The sequence below is a fragment of the Cyclopterus lumpus genome, chromosome 13 (assembly GCF_009769545.1).
Source record: "Cyclopterus lumpus isolate fCycLum1 chromosome 13, fCycLum1.pri, whole genome shotgun sequence".
NCBI lineage: Eukaryota > Metazoa > Chordata > Actinopteri > Perciformes > Cyclopteridae > Cyclopterus > Cyclopterus lumpus.
This window is the reverse complement of record NC_046978.1, coordinates 14,594,722-14,618,649: the sequence shown is the minus strand read 5'-3', so window position 1 is coordinate 14,618,649 and position 23,928 is coordinate 14,594,722. Positions and strand designations below refer to the sequence as shown.

The following is a 23,928-nucleotide window of genomic DNA, read 5'->3' as shown; positions in this document are numbered from 1 at the left end:
CCTCCATCTTAAGCCACTAACATTAAACGCTGTGCAGCTTTTCTTAAAACATTATTTCATTGCTTTAAAAAATCAAAACAATATGTACTATTTTCCTAAGCATTCATCTATTATATTGACTATGAACCACATAAACAAAACCTGCATTGCGTCATCGTCTACTTGTCAAATATATATATATATATATATATATATATATTTTTTTTTTTTGGTGTGCTGAAGTTCTAGTCTTTGACTCAACTCGTGTTTAGAGAAATCATATTTATTTCTGAAACATCCTCTTCTTTTAGCCTTGCGTAGGAACAGTGTTTGGTGACGCTGCACTTCCTCATCTGAGACTGGCCTCCTAAAAAGAACAACAGCATCAGTCGAATAAGCAAGTGCCCTAAAACCACATATATTTACAATTCAAGCGACAAAGCCCTCTAGTGGTGGTAGTGAATATGACGGGAGAAAAGGAGGACATAATGCAACGTTATTAAAGAGCGACAGGGTGGATGGAAACAATGGTGGTGACAGCTATTCGTCTACAATCAATGTTGTTTTTTCAAAAGCATCAGGATAGTTCCTGATCAATGACCAAGAACATAACTAATCCGATGTATTTTTCAACACTGATTAGTTTTGGAAGGCAAAGACAGGCAAATGATGCAGAGAGCCTGTCGAAGAGGGCATCAGATCCCCAAATGCTTCTGCGTGTTGTCCTAGAGGGCATGGCATCATTTGTGTTTATTTATATTATTATAGTTTATTTAGTTTATTTCATTTGGAGGATTTGTTGCCTGATCCACTAATACACTTGATTCATGTCAAACTCGACAGTCACCTCCTCACTGAGGGCTTTTTTTCTTTCAATATATTATTTTCTGCAAATGTTATGGAAAAACAGGTATTTTTTGATAAGCTTCTCCAGGTGTAAGAATTAGGTTGGAAACACTGACTCTCCAAAGGGGAGACTGAGAGTTTGAAAGATTAAAATAAGTTCTTGAACTGATGATAAAATAGACTCCGTTAAGGGGCACATTCTTCAACTTTTTTTCCCTGAGTTGCGCACGGAATCTTTTGTGTTGTTTTGCTGACCGTGCAGATTTGTTAGCAATAAGAGGACACAAACAAGCCCCCCGTCCCCCGCAGCTGCCACAAATGGTTAAGTCCATGGCAGAGCTTACAGTCATAAGGAGGGCTGACGCTCCTGAGGCCGCCCTGTCAACTTACGTCATGGCACTTCGGGCAGAGCCACAGACGAGGGCTCTGCAGTCCATACAGTGTGTTCTGTATTCAGTGTGTGTATATGTGTGTACATTTAGTCTTTTTAATAAGAGACATTTAAAGGAACGGCACGCCAAAACTCTGCTCCTCTGCGATTTGCGCTGTATTTTCACAGCACTATAGGCTGTTTCCACAGAATTGTATTGCTAGGTTAGAGCTTGGGGTCCATGTTTATTTCCTGTTAGATAATGTCATTCAAATACAATACAACAGGTCATAAACTGGGACACATTTGGAATATTTACGTTTATTGTGAATGCGTCTATAATAAATGTTTTACCTGACATTGAAATGCACTATTTTTATAACCAATATGAAAATGTTTGGATGCCGACAACACACAAACATACATCATGCGTCTACATGCATGTATATGTAAATAGTATGTGTGTGTTTTGTACACTGTAAATCTGTATTGTGAGCATCATGTGCGTCATTGAAATAATCAGCGTCAGGTCAGGTAGTGATTGACCGAGGTTAATCACTGTTCATCACTGTTCATCACTGGACAGAGACACATGCACACGCACACGCACAAGCACACACATGCTCAGATTGTGTTGGCCATCTCAAGGGGATTTCGATATGTAGTGTGTTGGCTTTTGCTGACAAAGCTTGTAGAAAACACACACACACACACACACACACACACACACACACACACACACACACACACACACACACAGGTGCAAAAGTAGGACACAGTCGCTGCCTTACACTGAGTTATGAGTATGTTATCACTGCTTGTGGGGCAGCTGTTGGGAAAACAATAACAAAATGAAGATGATAATCAGAAAAAAGGGTGAAAAGAGCTTAAAATATGTGCAACCAGAATAATGGATCATAGAAATGGAGGGGAGGGGAGGGGGGGAGGGGGGGGGGGGGGGGCACATTTTAAACCCACACACTTTTGTTTTTAGATGCCACCAGAGGCTGGTGTAAGTCTGGTAGACCAGAGCCAGAAAACCCAGGCTATATAGCTGTGGTCTATCATGAGTTATAATTAAATGGTCATATACAAGAGAAATGAAAAAGACATTTGAGGGTTTGTGTATTGTATTTACAAGTAATGTTAAATTGCACTTTACATCGGGCAATACAGCTGCTGCAGTCTGAAAAGTTCACTTGCATTAGAGCCTCAGGAAAACGGAACGTACTGTACATGATGAGTGACACTTCCCATTATTTGAGAAGATGCAGCAGAATACGAGCAAGCTGGAGGACTTTAGTACCGACACTCATCAGTCATTAAAAGAACAGCAGAGGTGCTGTGACAGACGTTAAGAGTTTATCAGTAGCTCTCTGAGCTCGCCTTTTCTTCTCTTCTGTCAGCTGCGGAGTGACGTTAAAACTTCTAATAAAAAATGAATTATTATATTGATTGAATTGAGCTTTCTTTATTGGGAAACAGAGCAAAATAGGTGTGGTGCTTCAAGTCCTTTAATAAAACTTGCTACAGTACGTGTCCATGTGCATTCACGCTTCAGTGAATTTGTCCTGCGTTATGTTGGAAATATAGATTTTGAAGGCATGCTGCATCTGTCAGATGCGTTTCAGTCATAACTAAATGATGTGCATGTGTGTTCAAACAAACTGTTCAAACTAACATTGAAAAAGGGAGTAGGATAAAAAGCCAATGTTCCCAAAGCTCAGACATTTAAACAAATGGTTTGACTCAAACTGTAAAGAAGACACGTGTGTGCTTGTGGCTCTGTTAGACTGAGTGCATTGCTGATGGTAATAATAATATGTTCCCTACGATAATGCCAACATGCTGATGCTATGCTCAGCCACCATGTCGCTGTCATGCTTCCATTCGCTACTAGACGCCAAATGCAAAGTAAAGCTCAGGCTGATGGGATTATTATTAGTTTTGCAGGTATTTGGTCATAAACCACAGTATTGTAAGTGTTTACAGTAACACACACTCGCATTTCATACGGCAGCTTCAGTGTTTTGACAGTGATGGATGGAGGCCGATGAGTTGCACACACTCCAGGACAGAGACGCAGTCTGCAACCACAGCCCATTTTCACTCAGCAGTTTTGTGCTCCTCATTAGAGGAAAGAGGGCTTAAACCAGCTCCAATTCCATATGCTTGGGAGCCTGCTGTTCCCCTGAGGAGGGGGATGCAATCGATCTGGAATGAGCTGCTGAAGAACGGATTTTCTATTTGGTATGAAATTGATCTGAGGCTCAGCACATCTTTGCAATGAGGTGGGAAAGATTGGATAGGAGGGCTTGGGGTGATATGAAGAGTTCATTTATTAAGGACTTGTATCAGACATGCTGTCTGAACATCTCCTCCTTGGAAACATAGAGGAGAAAGTGAACAATAAACACAACATATTACAATATTCATATTACACTGCATACAATCAGATTCTTGTTTTAAGTTCAATGTTTGAAATTGTAACCTGAGAAAAGATGTGTGGTTTGAAGATGATTAAACAATGAGCTTCTGTGCTGTTGAAAACAAACCAATGAGCAGTTTAAAACAATGGCCTATTCCCAGTTCTTATAATAAAATATAATATATTACCTCAACAGGGAGTTCTGGCCCTGGCCTCCATAATTCACTTTACCCCAAATTACTTTCATTGAGCGATTCCAAGGCCTTTTTTAGACGAGGTCGATTGAGCAGGAGGATCTTCAGTAATGGCTTTAATAGCACGGATGCATTTATTATGTTGTATTCATAGACGGCATATATATATATATATATATATATATATATATATATATATATATATATATATATATATATATACATGGGTTTCTTTTACCTGCAGTTCTTTTCCCTGTATTGATGACACCCGCTACAGTCTTGTCGGATGCATCTAAAGCACTTTGCTGCTTCAAATACATTTTGAGACAGTTGGCTATCGAACTGCAATACTTTCATGGAACTGACCATAGCATTCGGTAGCACCGTGCTCAAATGGTCCAAAGGTACTGAATGCCTGGCCAGTTTTACATTTTGCTTAATCATGGATAAGAATAGACATTACCTGATTTGAATCAAATGTTTGCCAATGTTGGACAATTTATGTGTGGACCAAATGTAATAATAATCTATCAAGTAGTTGAAGAGACATTTCACTCCAAGCCATATGTCCACCTCAGAAAGAGATGGTGGTTCTAGATGAAGATTCAAGGGATCATCTACATCATTTCACTTTGGAGCAAAGTGGAGGCCAACTGACAAAAGTATCGTCTTTAAAAGGTATATATTCCTTTGTATGAAGCACTTATTGACCTGGAAGTAATGTATCCTAAAAGTATCGTTATTGGGCCAACGGCATTGTATCTGCACTTTTAAACAATACCCAATGCGCTGATGTTCTCGTGTCAAGAAAACAAACCTAACGAACATATGGCTCACATTGTTTGTGTGAAGTGCTGAAGAATTCAGATATGTATTTCAAATGTAGTAATATCTTCTCCAGTGAATTCCTTTGGTCTTGGCTTTGCGCCTCCCACCTCCAGTTTATTGTGGATTTTGAGAGAAGAACCAGAGTGATAACATGATATTCCCATGGCATCTATAACCTTATTCTCACCTCGTAGATTGTTGTTGGTACAGCCTTTTCCCATGTGTGTAACATTATATATTTATCAGTTGTGACAGTAAAAGTATCTGATGACAATGAAGAGAACCACACAAACAAACAAACAAACATTTGCATACATAAACAATACCGTTTTGTTGTTCTTTTTGCATACAGTAGTTGTCCCGACAATGATATTGTTAGTTTCTTCTGTCCGTACACTTGCACATATAAATAAGCACGGCAGTGCTGACATTTACACCACACGTGGCCATCCGCTGTGCCCATCACACCGAAAGAGCACCCTGCAGCAAAATGGGGTTGTATATACAGTGTGTAAGGGGATTTGGGGAAAAACGTATTTCATGTCAGCAGTATGTTTCTGACTTTTGCATCATGTTTGCATGTGTGCACATACAGAAAACGACGTGAGGGCCCTTGAAGATCACTAATTACATTCACTAATTGCAGTGTACTGTACAGGCTGTCAATATATAGTGGACTTTAAAGTAAAAAGTTGGCTCAGTTAAAGCGACAGTGCTAAAGGACCTGGAGAAGACCGATATTTATTGACTGTGTACTCGTCCAGAAAAGAGAGAGAAAGACAGACAGACCAATGGGGAAAGAAGAAGAAGAATGAATACCATACAGAAAATAGTGTACAGAGGGAATAAAGGGTAACAGCTTTGCTGCATGGAAATTATTGGCTAAGAAGAAAGGCAGAAACCTTCAAAAGTGCATGTGAGAAAAGAGAGTGAGCGGTTGAGTGAGACAGGTCGAGTGGGCACTACAGAGAGAGAGAGAGAGAGAGAGAGAGAGAGAGAGAGAGAGAGTGAGAGAGTGTCAGGATCTGTAGTGTTGTGTCGTGTTTCCTGTCTTATTTTGAAGTCCTTGTCTCTCGTGTCCTCTGTTTCTCTTCACTTCCTGTCCCTGTGATTGTCTGCCCTGTTCCTGATTGTTTCCTCCTGTGTCCAATCACCTGCACCAGCCCTCTGTATTTAAGTCCTGTTCATGTCATTCCCCTTGGTTCGGTTCGTCTTGTCTAGATCGTGGAAGATCTTGTGTGTGTGCATGTTTTGTATCCTGGTTTTTTGGAATCCTGTTTAGCAATAAAGGTTGCTTTTCCATCGTTGACGGCGTTTGGGTCCTGTGTTTCAAGCTGCACATAACAGAACGAACCGACCAAAGATGGACCCAGCCTACAACCCCTTCGAAGGGACCCGCTTGGCCTATGGGGGCCCTCGTAGCCTCCAGAAGGGGAACTACAACCCCCATAGGGTCTCGGCACCAAACCCATTCGAAGGAACCCGCTTGGCCTATGGGGGCCCTCGTAGCCTGCAGAAGGGGAACTACAACCCCCATAGGGTCTCGGCACCAGACCCCTTCAACGGGACCCGTTGGGCTCGTAGCCCCAGTGGCAGAGGTCACGCAGGCCCAGCCCCAGAGTGGGGGGCGCAAACCTCTGGACCGCGTCGTTGGAGGGTTCCGGCTGCCGCCTCTGTGCCGCAGACTACTCCGGTTCCCGCAGTCGCCTCCGTGCTGCAGCCCTCGCCCGTTCCTGTTGCCGCCTCCGTGTTCCGGCCAACCCCAACTTCCTGGGACCTATTGGACTTCCGGCCGGCCCTTGCTTCCTTTGCCTTATCCCAGGACGCTTTCCGGGACATGATGGAGTCCCTCCGAGCGTTAGACATGGTCCTGCTTCGGCCGCAGTCTACGCCGGTTCCTGCAGACGCTGCGCCGCAGTCAATGCCGGTTCCTGCCGACGCTGCGCCACAGTCCACGCCGCAGTTCCGTGTTCCGTCGGCGCCCCAGCCGAGTCCAGCTCCCCGTGTCCCGTCGTCGCCCCGGCCGACTCCAGCTCCCCATGTCCCGTCGGCGCCTCGGCCAATCCCAGCTCCTCGTGTCCTGTCGGCGCCCCGGCCGACTCCAGCTCCCCGTGTCCTGTCGGCGCCCCGGCCGACCCCCGCTCCTCGTGTCCTGTCGGCGCCCCGGCCGATCCCAGCTCCTCGTGTCCCGTCGGCGCCCCGGCCGACCCCAGCTCCCTGTGTTCTGTCGGCGCCCCGGCCGACCCCAGCTCCACGTGTCCTGTCGGCGCCCCGGCCGACCCCCGCTCCTCGTGTCCTGTCGGCGCCCCGGCCGACCCCCGCTCCTCGTGTCCCGTCGGCGCCTCGGCCGACCCCCGCTCCTCGTGTCCCGTCGGCGCCCCGGCCGACCCCAGCTCCTGCTGTCCCGTCGTCGCCCCGGCCGACTCCAGCTCCCCGTGTCCCGTCGGCGCCCCGGCCGATCCCAGCTCCTCGTGTCCCGTCGGCGCCCCGGCCGACTCCAGCTCCCCGTGTCCTGTCGGCGCCCCGGCCGATCCCAGCTCCTCGTGTCCCGTCGGCGCCCCGGCCGACCCCAGCTCCTCGTGTCCCGTCGGCGCCCCGGCCGACCCCAGCTCCTCGTGTCCCGTCGGCGCCCCGGCCGACCCCAGCTCCTCGTGTCCCGTCGGCGCCTCGGCCGACCCCAGCTCCTCGTGTCCCGTCGGCGCCTCGGCCGATCCCAGCTCCTCGTGTCCCGTCGGCGCCCCGGCCGACCCCGGCTCCTTGTGTCCCGTCGCCGCCCCGGCCGTCCCCGGCTCCCCTTGTCCTGTCGCCGCCCCGGCAGACCCCGATTCCCCGGGTCACGTCGCCGCCCCGGCAGACCCCAGTTCCCCGGGTCACATCGCCGCCCCGGCCGACTCAGGCTCCCTGTGTTCGGTCGCCACCCTGGCCGCTTCCTTTGACACGACCTACGGCTCCAGAGCCCGGTTCCCCTGAGCCCGGTTTTCCGGAGTCCGTCTGTCCGTCTGGTGACCGTCCTTCTGCCCGTCCCCCGGAGCAGGTCTATGTGCCTGGTGGCCATCCTCCTGTCCGTCCCCCAGAGCCCTTCCGTCCGCCTGGTGGTCGCCCTTCTGTCCGTCCCCCGGAGCAGGTCAGTCCTCCTGGTGGCCGTCCTCCTGCCCGTCCTCCGGAGCAGGTCAGTCCTCCTGGTGGTCGTCCTCCGGCCCGTCCCCCGGACTTCTTCTGCCAGGCTTTTGGTCCCGCCTCCGGCTCCCCTCCACCCACCCTGGGGGACTGTGTTGGGTCGTCTGGAATCCGCCCCTTGAGGGGGGGGTTATGTCAGGATCTGTAGTGTTGTGTCGTGTTTCCTGTCTTATTTTGAAGTCCTTGTCTCTCGTGTCCTCTGTTTCTCTTCACTTCCTGTCCCTGTGATTGTCTGCCCTGTTCCTGATTGTTTCCTCCTGTGTCCAATCACCTGCACCAGCCCTCTGTATTTAAGTCCTGTTCATGTCATTCCCCTTGGTTCGGTTCGTCTTGTCTAGATCGTGGAAGATCTTGTGTGTGTGCATGTTTTGTATCCTGGTTTTTTGGAATCCTGTTTAGCAATAAAGGTTGCTTTTCCATCGTTGACGGCGTTTGGGTCCTGTGTTTCAAGCTGCACATAACAGAGAGAGAGAGAGAGAGAGAAAGGGAGAGAGTGTGTGTTGCTGCCCTGCTGAGACAAACAAAAACAACAGGAAGAAAAGAAGAGCGGAGCTTTTCCAAATGAGAACAAATATCGGAGAAGGGGAGAGGAGGGGGAAACTGGGGCAAAAGCACATTAGTGATTACGCATTAACATCGTCCGGCATGTGTGCCGGACGATGTTAATGCGTAATCACTAATGTGGAGGGAGGACAGGAGGACAAGAAGTGATAAGACGGGGGGGGGGGGGGGGGGGTGCTGATGGCAGAGGTGTGCTGGTGGACCCGAGAGTGACTCCCTCCCCTCGTTTCCTCCTTCCCCTCTGTCCTGTCTCCTTCTCCCTTCTCTGACCCTGTCCCCTCCTCCTCTTCCTCCTCCTCTCTCATGCTCTCTCTCTCTCTCTCTCTCTCTCTCCCTCTCTTCCCACAGGCAGACCAGGGAGAGCAGAGCGCCTGGGCTGCATCTCCGTCTCTCTCTCTCTCTCTCTCTCTTTCTCTCTGCCATCCCTCCGCACTCTCCCCAGCTCCTCTGTTTGTCATTCCGCAGCTGAAACCCTGTCAGAACCCCCCACCCTCCACCCCCCCCCCCCCCCCCGAGCTCGGCGTCAGCGGCAGGAGCAGGGAAGACCGCAGGGGAATGAATTGGGGATCCCTTCAAGAACTTAAGAGTCGTTTGTTCTTTTCATGCTTTTGATGATTGACCCGTTCTGCCGCCTCTCTTCTTCAAGGAGAGACTTTAAATGGAAGACTTGACGTGAGAGAGAAACAAAAACACAGAGCAAAAGCTTTCGCAGCTTTTATTTTTGCCCCGCTGAACAAAGTGATGCAAACGGAGACACGGCGTTTGGAAGTGAGTAACTGAAGACTTACATCCATCTCCGAGAAAGAAAGAAAAACAAGCTGCAAAAGAAGCAGGAGATTCTGAACACAGATTGTGAGGTTAAAGAGGACGAGACGCTGAATCGAGACTCGTCCCCCGTCGGTCTCCCTCTCCGCTCCTTCTGTCCCATCTGTACTTTTTTCCTCTGCGTCTCGGGCTCCGCGTCCCTCGACTGAAGCTCAGCCATGCAGGTGTCCATCGCCTGCACGGACCACAACCTGAAGAGGGGGAATGGGGACCACGGCAAGCAGAGCGCCAGCAGCCCCAACGTGGTCAACCAAGCCAGGGCCAAGTTCCGCACCGTGGCCATCATCGCTCGCAGCTTCGGCTCCTTCACCCCGCGGCACATTTCACTCAAGGAGTCCACGGGGAAACACACGGGCATGAAGTACAGGTGTGTGTGTGTGTGTGTGTGTGTGTGTGTGTCAGAGTTATGTGCAGGCTTTAGTGTGTTTCTTGATAAAAGACGCTGTTTGTTAGGTGCACTTGTTTCCCTTCCTCCCCATGTTTGTGTGTGTGCTGTCTGTATTTGTTTTCTTGTCTACTCCATCTCAGCTGCTACATCTTCATTACTCTTTAATAATGCTGCTCAATATTTCACGAGAATTAAGTTGTCAACACAGTTGTACATTTGATTGCTACTTAATTCCTTTTATACCTTTTCTTTTTTCCAGAGTTCAAAGTTTATTTAAAAAAGATCCCAGAGAAGTACACACTACCTAGAAAAGACACTCTGTTTTGACTGTGCAATAATTAATTATTGTTGCTCAACTTTTCAAGGAATTGTAATATTAATACTTTAATTATCATTGCTATCAGAGACACCTCTTTATTTGTGTCTTGACACTGATTTCAACCACATTGACACTAACTTATGTTGAACCCAGAGACATTTGTTATGTGGCGCTTTTTAAGAATCGTTGCATGTAAATGAGAACACTTTAAATCTTCTTCAAATCTCTCTGACAACTCACCGCCTCACTGAAAGCCACAGAAGTCCCTCGTTTTACCTTGAAATCCCCTTCGTATTGTGACACCTCATGAAGCCACTCTTGCCAGCACCATCTGAAGCGTTGTCTGCCAAGCCTGCAGTGTGTTTTTTTAGCGAGCTGGTGCTTCACATTTCAAAGACTCACCAGGCACAGAAGCTGCTCATTCACTTATATATGTCACAGGCAAACCTGGCAGCTTTTTACCAACACATGCTGTCTGCTACCTGGTCAGAGTTTATCGATGGTTCTCTGTCTGTCGTCACGTCTCCTCCTCCACTTCCTTTTCTCTCTCCTCACAGTTCATTTACACACTATCCTGTGTGTGTCTGTCTCTCTCAAATCTTAAACCTCTCTCTCTCTCTTTTAAAAAAAAATTCAATTGCTATGAATGGAACGGGACTCTTCTGCTTCGCTCCCACACGCCTCAACACTATTTGTCCAAACTCTGTCTTCCTCCGCCTCTCACCCTGGTTTGGTGAGACGGCTCTGCAGTGTGGGCAGAGTGTCTGAGTCGGATTTGACCTCAGCAGTGCTGCTGCTCCGCTGACTTGTGTGTTGGACTCTCATGGCCTCGGGCTGAGAAAAATATGGTGCCATTAGTTTCTTTTCAAGCTCTGCAGGTCACTGTGAAATCAAATTGGGATGTGTGTGTGTGTGTGTGTGTGTGTGTGTACGAAGACATGTTTTGTGTGTGTAAAGAGATACTGACGGATTGCAGGCTAAAGATATTTTTAAGTATTCAGCGCACTTGTATTTCATGGTGTTAATATTCTTTTAAAGGCATTTTATATAACTCTGTGTCAAAATGGGGAATTAGACAAATTAGACGTTTTGCTTCTGTTGACACATTTTAGAGTTGTTATAGGACTAACGTGGAGCTGGTGCCACAAGAAAGTTCTGTAGACTGCTCTGATAAAATTGAGGATTGCCATGCTCTTCATATGGTAAAACAAATTGACAAAACTATTAGTTTTTTCCTTTTTGAAGGATAAAAGGGGTTAAATAAAACCTATGATAGATGTCTGTTGGCATAATTCCCTGTTATTTATATTATTAGCGAATATTTCTGCTTTAGTAATTGTTTGTTACAGTATTGGCTTCTCACAGTGCACACGGTTTCTCCTGCTGTAAGCGTTTTATGTGTTGTGCTATAAATGGAAATATAAGTATAAGTCTTGACTACTTCATTATTGAACAGGGCAACAGAGGGCACGGTGTAAGAAACTGAATATCAGCAGAATAAAGCACAAAATATGTTTTCTGTAATGATTCAAACATGTGCCTGAGTGGTAGTGCATATATTTTTTATGTCGTGATGTTTTATCAAGTATTGCAAATTTGATCTTCAACACCTAACTAGGACATTCACCGCCCTGTTTTAAGGCTAATAGAAAACTGGACATTGTGGACTCAGTTGTAAGAATGGACTTGCATTACACATTGTTTAGACACTGAAGTAGTCTAGACAATGTGTAATGTAAGTGGGCCGTGATGCAGCTCTACCAGTAATGAGAGCTGGGAGACGGGTCAGCAGCGTGCCGGCTGTGGCTCGGTGCCACGGCCCTCTGCGTTGGAAACGGCAGCGCAGAATGGTGGGGGGGGGCAGCGGACGAGTACAAATGAGATGTACAGAGCTACACCCGACGGGTGACGTTGTACCGAAATCAGATTGTCCTTTCTACCAATGGATTCAGTTCTGTAGAGCTAGAGGAATCCAAAAAGGTTGTTTTTTAAGGTCTGCCCTTGTATTGTTTTTCTGAAAACGGACCACAGAAAGATTCTAATAACGTGAAAACATGCTCGAAACATTTAAATGATCAGAAGCAGACCCTTCGATTTGTATCTCTATACCTGGATGGCATGCCGATGTTGTTCCAATTGATTGATTTAAGTGTCAGCACTTCTGGGAAGAATTGATCCGGCTTCATGAAGAGAACTGCCCATAACTGAGGATTCTCATGACGCCTCCTGATGGGGTTTATTGACCGGTTTATTGACCGGTTTATTGACCGGTTTATTGACCGGTTCTGGCACTGCCATGATAATACAGCAACGTTAGACACGTCACAGACTATTAGGTGAAAGTTTTAGGTAATAGCTAAGGAGAGGACCATCAATGTAATATCCTGGAAAGGCAAGCACTATGTGGTGAAGACGAAGATGGTGAGTGTTTCCGCCCCTGATCTCATGCCAACAGACTGTTTGTATCTGTGGAGGCTCTTGGGTCGAGGAGAGGCCTGAAAAAGATTTGGCTCACGTCATGTCACAGCTGAAATGTATGTTTGGGTAGTTTGGCCGGAACGTTCGCTGCTACTACGAGATGCTGTGTCAGGTCTAAAAGACCTGTGTAAAGTGTAAAGTGTAAAAGACCTAAGATGAGAAGGTATAGACCTTCTCATTTTAGGTCTTTTACACTCCAGAAATAAAAAAAGCCATTGGTTTCGATTTATTCTAATGCGAGACAAAAAAAGACATGTTTCTACTTTTTCAGTTCTCCGAAAGGAGCAAATTAGTCAAATATCTTGATAATCATTTTACAGATGTTTTGATGGATAGTAGAGATGTATGTTGACAAAGCTGTTCGTGGTTAACTGTACTAATGCCATTGTTTACTGTACTACTAATGCCATTGTTTACTGCTATCCTACTGTATGATCACGAGTCAACAAAGGGCTATGCAGAGACGGCACTGACCGTGTGTTATTGTGCGTGCCAGGATTCTGTAGTGTTAAGGCATTAGATTAATTTGCACTTCAATATGTTTTCAAACTATTGTTTTCTTCATGCATACTTCCACACAAAAACAGAATATTACTTGGCAAAAAGGCAACAGTATTTCAAAACAAGGTCGAAGAAGAAAACAAGATCATGAACCAAAATGTACCCACATGTCGGGCAGTGATAAGGAATGCTTCAATAAGTATTCAGTACAGTTGAGATTATGTACAGTAAATATACTATATGTATTATGTACAGAATTAGAAGAGAGCATATTTCATGTTGATCCTACCAGAAGATGCCCACTTTACTTGTGGTGGCCTGTCAGTTTTGGTAACGGGATATTGATAGTAAGGTAAAGTAAAGTAAAGTTTGAAGTTATGTTTTATTTATTTCATATCTTTTCATTTTCCAGGCCCAGAGTGCAGAAATAGATTCAAATTGATTGGTTCATTTGAATTCCCTTTCTTGGAAAATGCATTAGTGTGAGCAGTGTTATCAAATGAAAACACACACACACACGCACACACACACACACACTCCTCCATACACAGCTTCCTCTATAGGATGCCTCGTCATATGCCAGTGTGGTCTTCCTGTCAGTTTGTCATTAAAGGTTCGGTAGGCAGAGGAATCATGGTGGAAATTGCCTCTGACAACAGATGAGGACGGGCTAGAGTTTCCACTCACAGTTCTATAGGAACAATGGGAGGAAGATGACAGGAGATAATACCTGTGTGTGTGTGTGTGTGTGTGCACGCTAACCACTCACCGCTCTATTGTCTCCTTCTTTTGGACGGACAGTCTGGGACGAGAGAGACAGTCTCTACGCCCTTCTCCGTCTCTCTCGTCCTCTCTTTGTTTCTTTTCACTTTTCAGGAAGTGAACTCCGGGATGTGCACACCATATCTGGCACACTTCTTGGCAAACCTGTCCTAAAAAGATGAATATAGTTGGAGAACCAATATGTCAAGCTGACTGGTAGAAATGAGTATGAAGGACTATATATATATATATATATATATATATATATATATATATATATATATATATATCAAGCACTTCTGTAACACAATAGTGTGAGAGAGTCTGTGGTCCTTTTTTAGAGGCTCTCAACTTCAACTCTGATGATTTATGTACCTATTCTTTGCATATATCAGACAGGACGGCGGAAACAAAAGGCTCATGGGAGTCCGTTACAAAAACCCTCTCAAGCCTCCTGCCGTCACTCCCATTGCACTGTGCGGGGAGCTCATTCAATTGATAACGATTTCCTTTACTTTCAGACTCGGTAAACAACATTTGCATCAGTCAGTCAGACAGGTGAAAGGAGATCCGCAGGAGAGAGAGGATTTAGATGGCTCTCGTGAAAGTAGTTCGACCCCTCGCTGAGGTCGGACTACTGTCGGCAGTGTGCACTCGTATAGAAAGTGCCACCAGGATACAACTTATGCAGATAAAAATGGAAGAGCAGGGGGCGCAAGATGTTGGTATAATTGATAGAGGGGATCATTAGGAGGCACGAGGCTGTGCTCGACATAATAACGCATCTATTAATACATCGTTAGTGAGCATGTGTGTCAGTACAACCCCCCTCTCAGAAATACATTACATTAAATACATTAAAACGCTTTCTTCAGTTGCATACGCTCCCTGGCCTCCAACAGGCTTCACTGTTCACCAATCAGGAGGTCAGCTTGCTGAATAAAACACCTGCGAGACGGCTGTTTTAACGCTGGTGGGTTGTGTTGGCATGTGGTTATTTCTGTGTCCAGGGATTTAAAAGAGATGGGGGAACATTTTAAACCCTGCATTGTTCAAGTCCACGTTTACCATGGCAGTCTTCTTCTTCACAGCCTTAGCTGGTGCATTTCTGCGGTTCTCTGTGGTTACTGCCACCTGTAGGTCAGTGTGATATTGTGAAACCATGAGGAGGAACGATTATTGCGTCACCAGCATGCATGCACTTGACAAAAGTCACACATTTTACAGATACCTTTTTTTTAAAAACAATTACTTGGGGAGCATGCAAAACACTACAGTTCCTATTCAAATAATGGCACCTAAAAAATATTCAAAATATATATTCGCCAAAAATTGACTTCTTAGGTATAGTTACAACTCAAAATATAGTTTTCTTTCTTCTGCATGTTTTGTATTTCGACCTACCAACACAGTCCCTTTCAGGTGGTTCTGGTCCAAACACCTTTTCTGCTGAGCCAGCTGTCTTTTTTGTTCCTGTATTTAAAACAATACCACATTCATAAAAGCCTTTGCCTATGGTTTTTGCCAAAAACAAAATCTGTTGGAGTAACGATTTACAAAACAGGCTGTACACATGTTGACAGAATATGCAGACTGAGAATTGTTGTTTGTACATGTTTGGGTACAGTATGCTTTAATAACGTGCAGATCAGAGTGTGGATGTTTGAGTGGTGAGTTATCAGAGAGATCGTCTCACACAATATGTTCCTTCATGACGGCTAATACTGCTGCTGTGTTTTGGCTTTTTCAGTAGAGAGAGAAAAAGAGAGGCAGCCAGTGTGGGAGTTGGGAGACATTTAACGGCTTGCAGCAGGCAAGGCCAGAGACTTGTGACTCTGAAACACACAAAGCAGCGGAAACACAGCACGAGCCGAATATAAAGAAATTCTATTGAAGTTAGCGGTAAGAACAAAAACAGAGACCTGACACATTTTAGTGCAAATATGTGGAAGGACACAAGTAATGACAGAAAAAACATTCCTGATGACATTTCAACATTGAAATAAAGAAAACACATGAAGGCTTTGTGAATACTGGGCGATGTTTTGCATGAGCCAACTCACAAATGAAAAAAAGGTGGGTGTTCGATCAGCTACTGCTCGTAGCCTCCTGAGAGCATCGTGGTGTGAAAGGCCAGATTAGCAACTGCTCTTAAAGTGTCTGTGTGATGTGCACAGACACTTTAAGGAGGAGGTGTGTGTGTGTGTGTGATATTCTTACAATCACACCTTCATTTTACAGACATGTTATGTGAAAGACCTACAATTTTATTATCATTATTTAGCAATGTGTGCAAATACTCACACTGTGGGTCCCCTTTGTGTGTTTGTGTTATAGAAAGATGACAGCTGTTCATTTTCACGTAGCTTTTTAATAAACAACAAAACAAATTCTATACAAAGGAAAAAAGTGGATAACACGTGAGATGATAATAATTAAGGGAAGGAATTCTTGCTCGAATCCACCACACAACAAATACTCAGCGGCCCTAACCAACACAGTATCGCTGCTTGTTGCTATGGTAATCATGTCCTTGGCTCTGTCATGCCATCATTCAATGTAGAGGACACACGTTTAAGAAAGACTTTAAGCCTTTGGGGCTAAACTAAAAGGCAACTGAACTAAAGAGTGACAGGAATGATGGGCTTTAAAAGATGTCATGAATGCATGAACAGAATATGCATTTATTCATTTTTAGTAGTGATTTAGGGGCAAAGAGTAGACGGACATGATTTCATTGTCATGATTTAGGCTGTAAGACAAAAAGAACATAGGAAATAAGCATCATTTTAAGAAGGCAAACCTATCATCACATACACGCTACCTTTTTACATCCCGTGGCTCACAAGCATCAGGGCTGTGGGGACTTTGAGAGATTTGACATGGGTTAAACTGTGTTTATGCTGGAGGAGAAACTCCCGCAGGCATTCCCTCGGAGGGGATGGTAAAAGGAACTGGAGGAAGAAGAGAAGAGTGTCAAATCTATGAATGATTGCACGTTAAATCCCTACAGGGGCCTATTATATTGTCCACTGGAGGCAGAATAACAAACAGTGTTCGTCTATGGTTGTTAGTGTGTCTGTGAACAGTTGCTGTGTCCTTGGGCATCCGGAAAGGCAGCTGAAACTGGTTTGAACCTTTTCATCTGGTATGTGTCATCAATTGATAATGATGACTAATACCTCTCTGTGCATAGCTGAATCAAATATTTCACTTGGTACCGTGAGAATAAAGTAGTTGTAGTTGTTCTCGTTGGCGTCACCGCTCCTCTGATCTGATCCCGATAGCGCCGCACAGCTTTCTCTGATGTTAGAGTTGAGGATGATGGGGTCATCTTCATTTAAATGCTTTCAGTGCTTTCTTCACTCTCTTTTGCTTTTAATTAAAAGAAGTGCGAGGATTGCTCGTGAGGTCGGGTGCATGGCGTGGCAGCAGAGTGATTCATACGGAGCAGAGAGCCAAAAAATGAAATTGAGCACCAGGAAATGCGTTGCTAATGTTGTTTACCTCTTAAGCTGCAAAAATTGAGAACTGGAGATGGTTCAGACAGAGTACAGGAGTTCATCAGTGGTTTTACTCTGTTTTTAAGCGCGTACCACCATCTTGATGAAAGTGCAGTCCTCTCTCCTCAGAAAGAAACGTTCCCTCCCAAAAGTCTTCTGAAGTTGGTGACACAAACGTTTAAGATAAGATAAGATATTACTTTATTCATCCCAAGGGGGAACTTTCTTGATGCAGCAGCTAACATGTTTACATATAGACAATACAATGAAATAAAATAGCAGGGCAGGACATATTACATTTAAGAATTTAAATAATAAAAAGGAAATTAAAATGTAAAAATTAAAATTAAATTAAAATGAAAGTGTATACAGTGTAACGTATAAAGTGAAAGTGGTGCAAGGTGTATTGATGTTCAATTCAAGGAGGATCTGGTGATTTATTGTGCAGACTAATTGCAGTTGGCAGGAATGTTCTCCTGAATCAGCAATGTTCTCCTGAATCAGCAATGTTCTCCTGAATCAGGAATGTTCTTCTGTTTCAAGAATGTTCTCCTGAATCAGGAATGTTTTCCTGAATCAGGAATGTTCTCCTGTATCAAGAATGTTCTCCTGTATCAGGAATGTTCTCCTGTATCAAGAATGTTCTCCTGTATCAAGAATGTTCTCCTGTATCTGTCCTTGTGACAGTGGAGCTGAAGCAGTCTGTTGGAGAACGTGCTCTGCTGTCCCTGCAGTAGTCAGTGGTCAAGTTTCCTCAAGAAAAAGAGTCGACTCATCGCCTTCTTGTACACAGCGTTGATGTTGGCCTTCCAGTTCAGTCTGCTGACGATGGAGACACCCAGGAACCTGTACTCCTCCACCACGTCCACATCCTCTCCCAGAACTCTCAGCGGTTGTGGAGATATCTCTCTGGTCTTGGCCACGTTCAGAAGCAGGTGATTTCTACAAAAGTCATCCGTTACTGCCCTGTACTCCTCCTCCCGTCCATCCTTAATACACCCGACCACTGCAGAGTCATCAGAGAACTTCTGCAGATTGACCCCGAGTTGTAATGTAAACACACGGGCTTCCAAGCAATTATCACATATTTTCTTTCCAGTAATTGTTAAAATATTGTATTATGAGTGTGTGCTGTTTTCAACAATTTGCTGGTTTAGTTGCTTGGATGTTAAACCGAAGCAGCGATGCAGCTGTGACTAACTGGGCTGCAGTGGGATGATAATGAATTGGAAAGACACTCCACGTTCCGCGACCGCCCATATATCAAAATGAAACATAATGAAGGAAATGTGTTTCTCAGCGGATTAGCATGAATGGATAATCGTTTCGTTTGATGCGCCCTTTGCTCTTGACTTGATGCCAGTTAAAGATTATGAGACGGCAGCCCAAGAAGGCAGATAGCTTTGTGACTCTCCGAGCAGATATTGTTACGCAAACTCAGCTGGAGAGCCACAGGGCAGTCTGTGTCACTAGCAGCCTGTCGGTCTCTGCGGATCAATCATGGGGATGTACAGCAAAAAGTAAACTGTGCTCCTCTTCCAAACACCTGAGGTGAAACGTCTGAAGCTCTTTGTTCTGATCGCCCTGCTGAAACAAACAGTCGGTGTGTGGACTACGAGAAGGATCATAACAACCCCCGAGGACTTCACTGTGTAGTAATTTAACATACCCGCGCTTTGATCTCTGGCATACTGCAACCATCGTATGAACAACCAGTTTGATGAAGATGATACGGCCAGCTAATGATCCTCATCTCTCCTCCACATCATTATTTATCAAGGAAGACATTTTTGCTGATATAAATACATTGAGTTACCGTCAGAAGGTTGTATGGACATTATTTAGAAGTCTATTCTTTTTTTTATTTCACTGTCTTTGAGCGAATCCTCAGCTCCAGCGATCTGGTAACTATTTGTGCACCTGTCTAAAAATGTGTGTATTTAATGCACGTCGGCTATACGTGAACTTGTGAGTACTATAAGTCATGTGTGTGTGCCTGTGAATTGCTCACAGTATCTGTATGACACTCGCACACACACTTCCTTCCCTAACAGATGTCCTTTTTCAATTCGCTGTCTTCTTCCGTCCCTTTCAGCGTCTCTTTTTCTGTATTTTTTAAATTCATCTTTCTCTCACTTTTCCTCGCCCCTTCCCTCCCTCCGCAGACAGCAGTGGCATACTAAACCCTGTGAGGGATAGGTGTAACCGTGTCTGCTGAGCTCAGTTCCTTTGATCCGTGGCATAATCAAAATCACCGAAATGTGTCCCGAGACCGATGTCATGGTGGGCTGACTTTTAACATACCCATAATGTATGCAAATATATATATTTATTTATTTATTTTCTTGGACAGACAACCCAACCAACCAGCCATATATGCAGGAGAGTTATTAAGGAAATGAAGAACAGGTGTGCTCGTTAGTGAGGGGATCAGCTGACTGGGCAACGGAGGCGGCATATTGCAGGAAGAGGTTAATGCCTGGAAAAACACGAAAAATTAGAAAAACGTTTGCTAAAATGACTAAACATAAGTAGGCAACTGCACAGAGTGAACTGAATCTGAGAGACTTCAATGGCTACTGCTCGAGGCATCAGCAGCTCCTTCTGGCTGGTTGGGTTCTCTGTCCAAGAAAAGGAAGGAGCTTGAACCTGCAATTTGTATTTGAAGAGCAACATGGTCATCCACACCCTTTTCTTAGAAAGTGACAGTTTAGCAGAAAATGAAATATTTAGTGTATGCACGCTGCAATTAACACATTATATATGTATAGTGTGGGGGAGAAGGGCTGTGTTTCCATATGAAGGCCATGTAATGGACTTTAGTCTCCATGGAGATGTGAATGAGGGCAAACGCTGCAGTCGTGTAGGTTTGTCTGATGTGTTTGTTAGATTTCACTTGGAGGTTTTGTGGCTTCATTTTTGTTTTTGGTCCGTGAAGACTTTGGTTCTCCGATGCGGTATTTAAACAAAACATGAAGTGCATGTTTTGAATATGTACATCTTATTGCTCAGTTTGTGATGTGTGATCTTCTTAAAGCTGAGATCTGTGATGTTTATACAATGTTTCACTCGTTCACTAGTTTGAAGTCATGTTTTATTTATTTGGTATCTTTTCATTTTCCAGACCCAGAGTGCAGAAATAGATTGATTGGTTCATTTGAATTCCCTTTCTTGGGAAATACATTAGTGTGAGCAGTGTTATCAAATGAAACCACACACACACACACACGCACACACACACACACACACGCACACACACACACACACACACACACACACACACACACACACACACACACACACACACACACATGCCTTTGTAGACACACAACACATATGAGCATGCACACCCTGTGTAAAGTATATATGTATAGGGTAAGAGAAGAGATGGTGAGAAAATCCCTCTGCTAATTCTTCAAGATGGATTTCTTCTTCTCCTCTTTTTTCACATCTGTTTTTTATATTGGGTCAACATCAAAGCTGAAACGATCACATCTTCCTATAAGCGCCTCTTACGTTCACTGTACTAATCCTCATGTCGTGCTTAGGAAGCCGCGTTCACACGTGCAGCATCATTGTAAAGACCTGTCGGCTAGTGGGTCTTCAAATGTCCATTATAGCTCATAATTGAAGAGGAAAATGGGGATCTTCTTCTTATTGATTCCCATGCAGTTAAGTTGCATCTGCCGTTTAGTAAAGAGAAGCTTAACCGTGTCAATGCGGAAACTAAATCTTGGCAATGGTTATAGTCGTGAAAAGACAGACTGATATGTAATAACTCCATAAACTCGTTATTGTAATTGAGAAGCATAAGGCTCATACTTCACCTGTCTTGGCTTCACTTTTCTACTGGATTCAGCTTACATTTGTAAACCCTTCACCCCGTATTGTCGGGGTTTATTAGCTATCACTTGTGGCCCTGTCTCCTGTCTCCATTATTTACCACTATTTTGGAACAGCACATACATTTAGAAAGTTAATGTATTAATTCCCTTTTACTATTATGAAAACTGCGTAGTCTTTAAAACAGGGATTAATATTATTATTGCCTATAAGACATTACAAAAATTAAACCCTACGATGAGTACATTAATGCCCATATTTCTGACCATGAACCATGTTCACTAACTGACTGTTATTAACCCTTAAAAACTGCTGCAGGTGCAGTCCAGCACAAATGATGAACTTCAGCCATGAGATGTTGAATAATCAACGCAATGAAAAGTCAGATCCAATGTGTAAAAATATTACTCCATTTAGGAGACGTGTTCAAGTTAAATTGATGACCGTAGCCTAATTATAGAAAATAACTAGGACAAAGATAACAAGTCCCCTCTTGTATCTTTAAAGACTTCACATTAACGACTGTCACCTGTTTTGTGAAAGTGATAAATAAAAAGAATATGGAGACAACAAACAAAGTGATAAAGTGTGCTTACGAAGAAAAGGTCAGGACAATTAGGCTGAAACCAGGTTAATAAACTGCCAACCAGTTAACACAATACAGCAACTTGGGAATAAACTGAACCTAAACACGGTCCAGTACAGCATAGTACATGAACAGAAGTGTTCTCTATAAGACGACATAAGTTATAACTTTATTCATCCTAAGGGAAATGATAGCGCCACAGACAACACAAAAGTAAAGATATAAAGTCTATGAGAAGTAAAACTAGCACCAGTGCCTCAGAGAAAAGTAATATTGTCCATGATATTGAGGGGTAACAAAAAAGTGATATTGCACATAATATATTGAAAGCAGGAATTCATCCCTGCATTCACTTTGATGAGATCATGCAAAAGTCTTTTAATAATTCCCAGCAATGCTAAACCCTTAACAGGGGGATCATGACCTGCTGTGATAATGAAACCTGAGCGAGCTCCTCTTCATCGGGTTCTGTAGTGCCGATGAAGCTGATAGGTCCAGGTAGATGGCGTGCTTTTCCTTTTGATGGCGTGTAAAAGACTCTTCTGTTCCTTTCTTTTTAAATCCCCATCTTCTTGTCACCTCCCTTTCCTCACACGTTGAGTACAAGAGAGGAGCTAAGGTGCAATAGAGACATCTTCTTTTTTTTTTTTGGGGTGATTGACAAAACCCGTAAACAAGTTCAAACAAGAGAGAAATGGAGATTCTTTTAAGGTGACAGCGCAGACCATCCAGGTGGAGTCAGGGATGCTGCGGTGTGGCGCACGGCTGAGCAGCAGTGAGGCCGTGTGGTGAATAATGCAGGATGGAGTGATCAAGCCATGTTTACAGAGTGTGCTTATCTTATACATTCACTAATTCATAGCTCAGCAAGAAGAAGAAGACACAACTATTCCCTTGTGCAGAGGGTTAATCGACGGAGAAGTCCACAGTTTGTGAGCCACCTGAATTTGTTATGGCTGATTTTTAGTATCGGCACTATTCCACGTTCATGCAGCATGTCGATACTGTCGGTGTAGAGTCGGTGGCTCCACGTGGATGCATTGGAAAGTATTTTTGATTGGTAAACCTACGAATGTCTTCTGCATCCCATTGTAGGTTACCTTGTTACAGTTTATTCAAGATTGACTTTGTTTTTTAGATTGACTTTATTTATATATATATATATATATATATATATATATATATATATATATATATATATATATATATATATATCTCACAATTGAATCAGAGCCGGAGACATGTATCGATCCCTTAAGGGATTTGGGTTGTCACACAGCAGGGAGGATGCTGGGGCTGGATTTAGCTGCTGTAATTGCAGATGCAGTCTAAATGCCAAAAAGTCAGCGTGCTCTTTATGTAACACACAGTTTTATTCTGAATTCAAAATGGATCATACTTGCATACATAAAACATTAAAAAACAATCTTGTCCAAACACATCTTGTCCCACAACTGCTCTATAGAAGCACAAAATAAGAAAACAAAGAATACTTTATGCGGTTGGTTACTGTATGTTCAATATGCCTGTTAGTCTTAAAACAATAATAATGTCGAGGCGGTGAGAAGAAGCATAGAAAAAAAATGTTGTCCGGCACAGAAAAGGCACTTTCCTTTCATCTGTAAAAAGACTGCAAGAGTGTGAACTCTGCCACTTTCTGCTCTTTGAAAGGCTGCGGATGCTTTTTCCTCCAGGAAAACAGAAACTGTCTCTTTTTCTCTGTGTGTCTTCACAGCCGACGCTGTATCAAAGAGCCTGACGGGACATTTCACACACGACATCCTTCTTATATTTTATATTGTCAAAAACATCCAGACACAGAAAAAGTATCTTGTTTTATTTTGGCTTTTGTTCAGTGCCATTTATTATCACTATAAAACGATACAGCGATAATAACCATAAAACTGCCGGCAATAAGTCATAATAATATGCAGGAGATTCAGCAGGGCTCGTCTCTCCCCTGGAACAGCCTAGACTTGTGTATTTGACCTTTTATGGTCCACAGCAGTTATATGACATTTATTAAACGGTTTAAATGTGTGTACTTGTGTGTATGACTGTTTTAAGACCTGTTTGCGGGAGTGCAGGTATGCATGTGTGGACATGTATCGATGTGAATGGTGTGTGTGTGTGTGTGTGTGTGTGTGTGTGTGTGTGTGTGCACGCACGTGCGCTGTTCATCGAAGTCTATAAAGCAGTAATTTAGCGAAACCTTTTGGATTGTTTCTGGCCCGCTGCTCCGTGAGGATTTATTGATCGAGTCCCGCACACTCCAGCCCCCCAACATGCACTCTAATGGCTAGAAAATCTGCTGGCTCCTGACTTTTCTCCGCTTCCCAT

The 23,928-nt window shown here is 44.0% G+C and overlaps 1 protein-coding gene across 1 annotated transcript in view; it reads left to right on the top strand.

Moving 5' to 3' along the window:
- The first annotated feature begins 9,366 nt into the window (after positions 1–9,366).
- Positions 9,367–23,928, top strand: part of kcnab1a (potassium voltage-gated channel, shaker-related subfamily, beta member 1 a) — a 56,377-nt gene continuing 41,815 nt past the window's right edge. The window contains exon 1 of the mRNA XM_034548601.1: positions 9,367–9,575. Coding sequence (XP_034404492.1) covers positions 9,367–9,575 — 209 coding nt within the window. The remainder of the gene's footprint in view (positions 9,576–23,928) is intronic.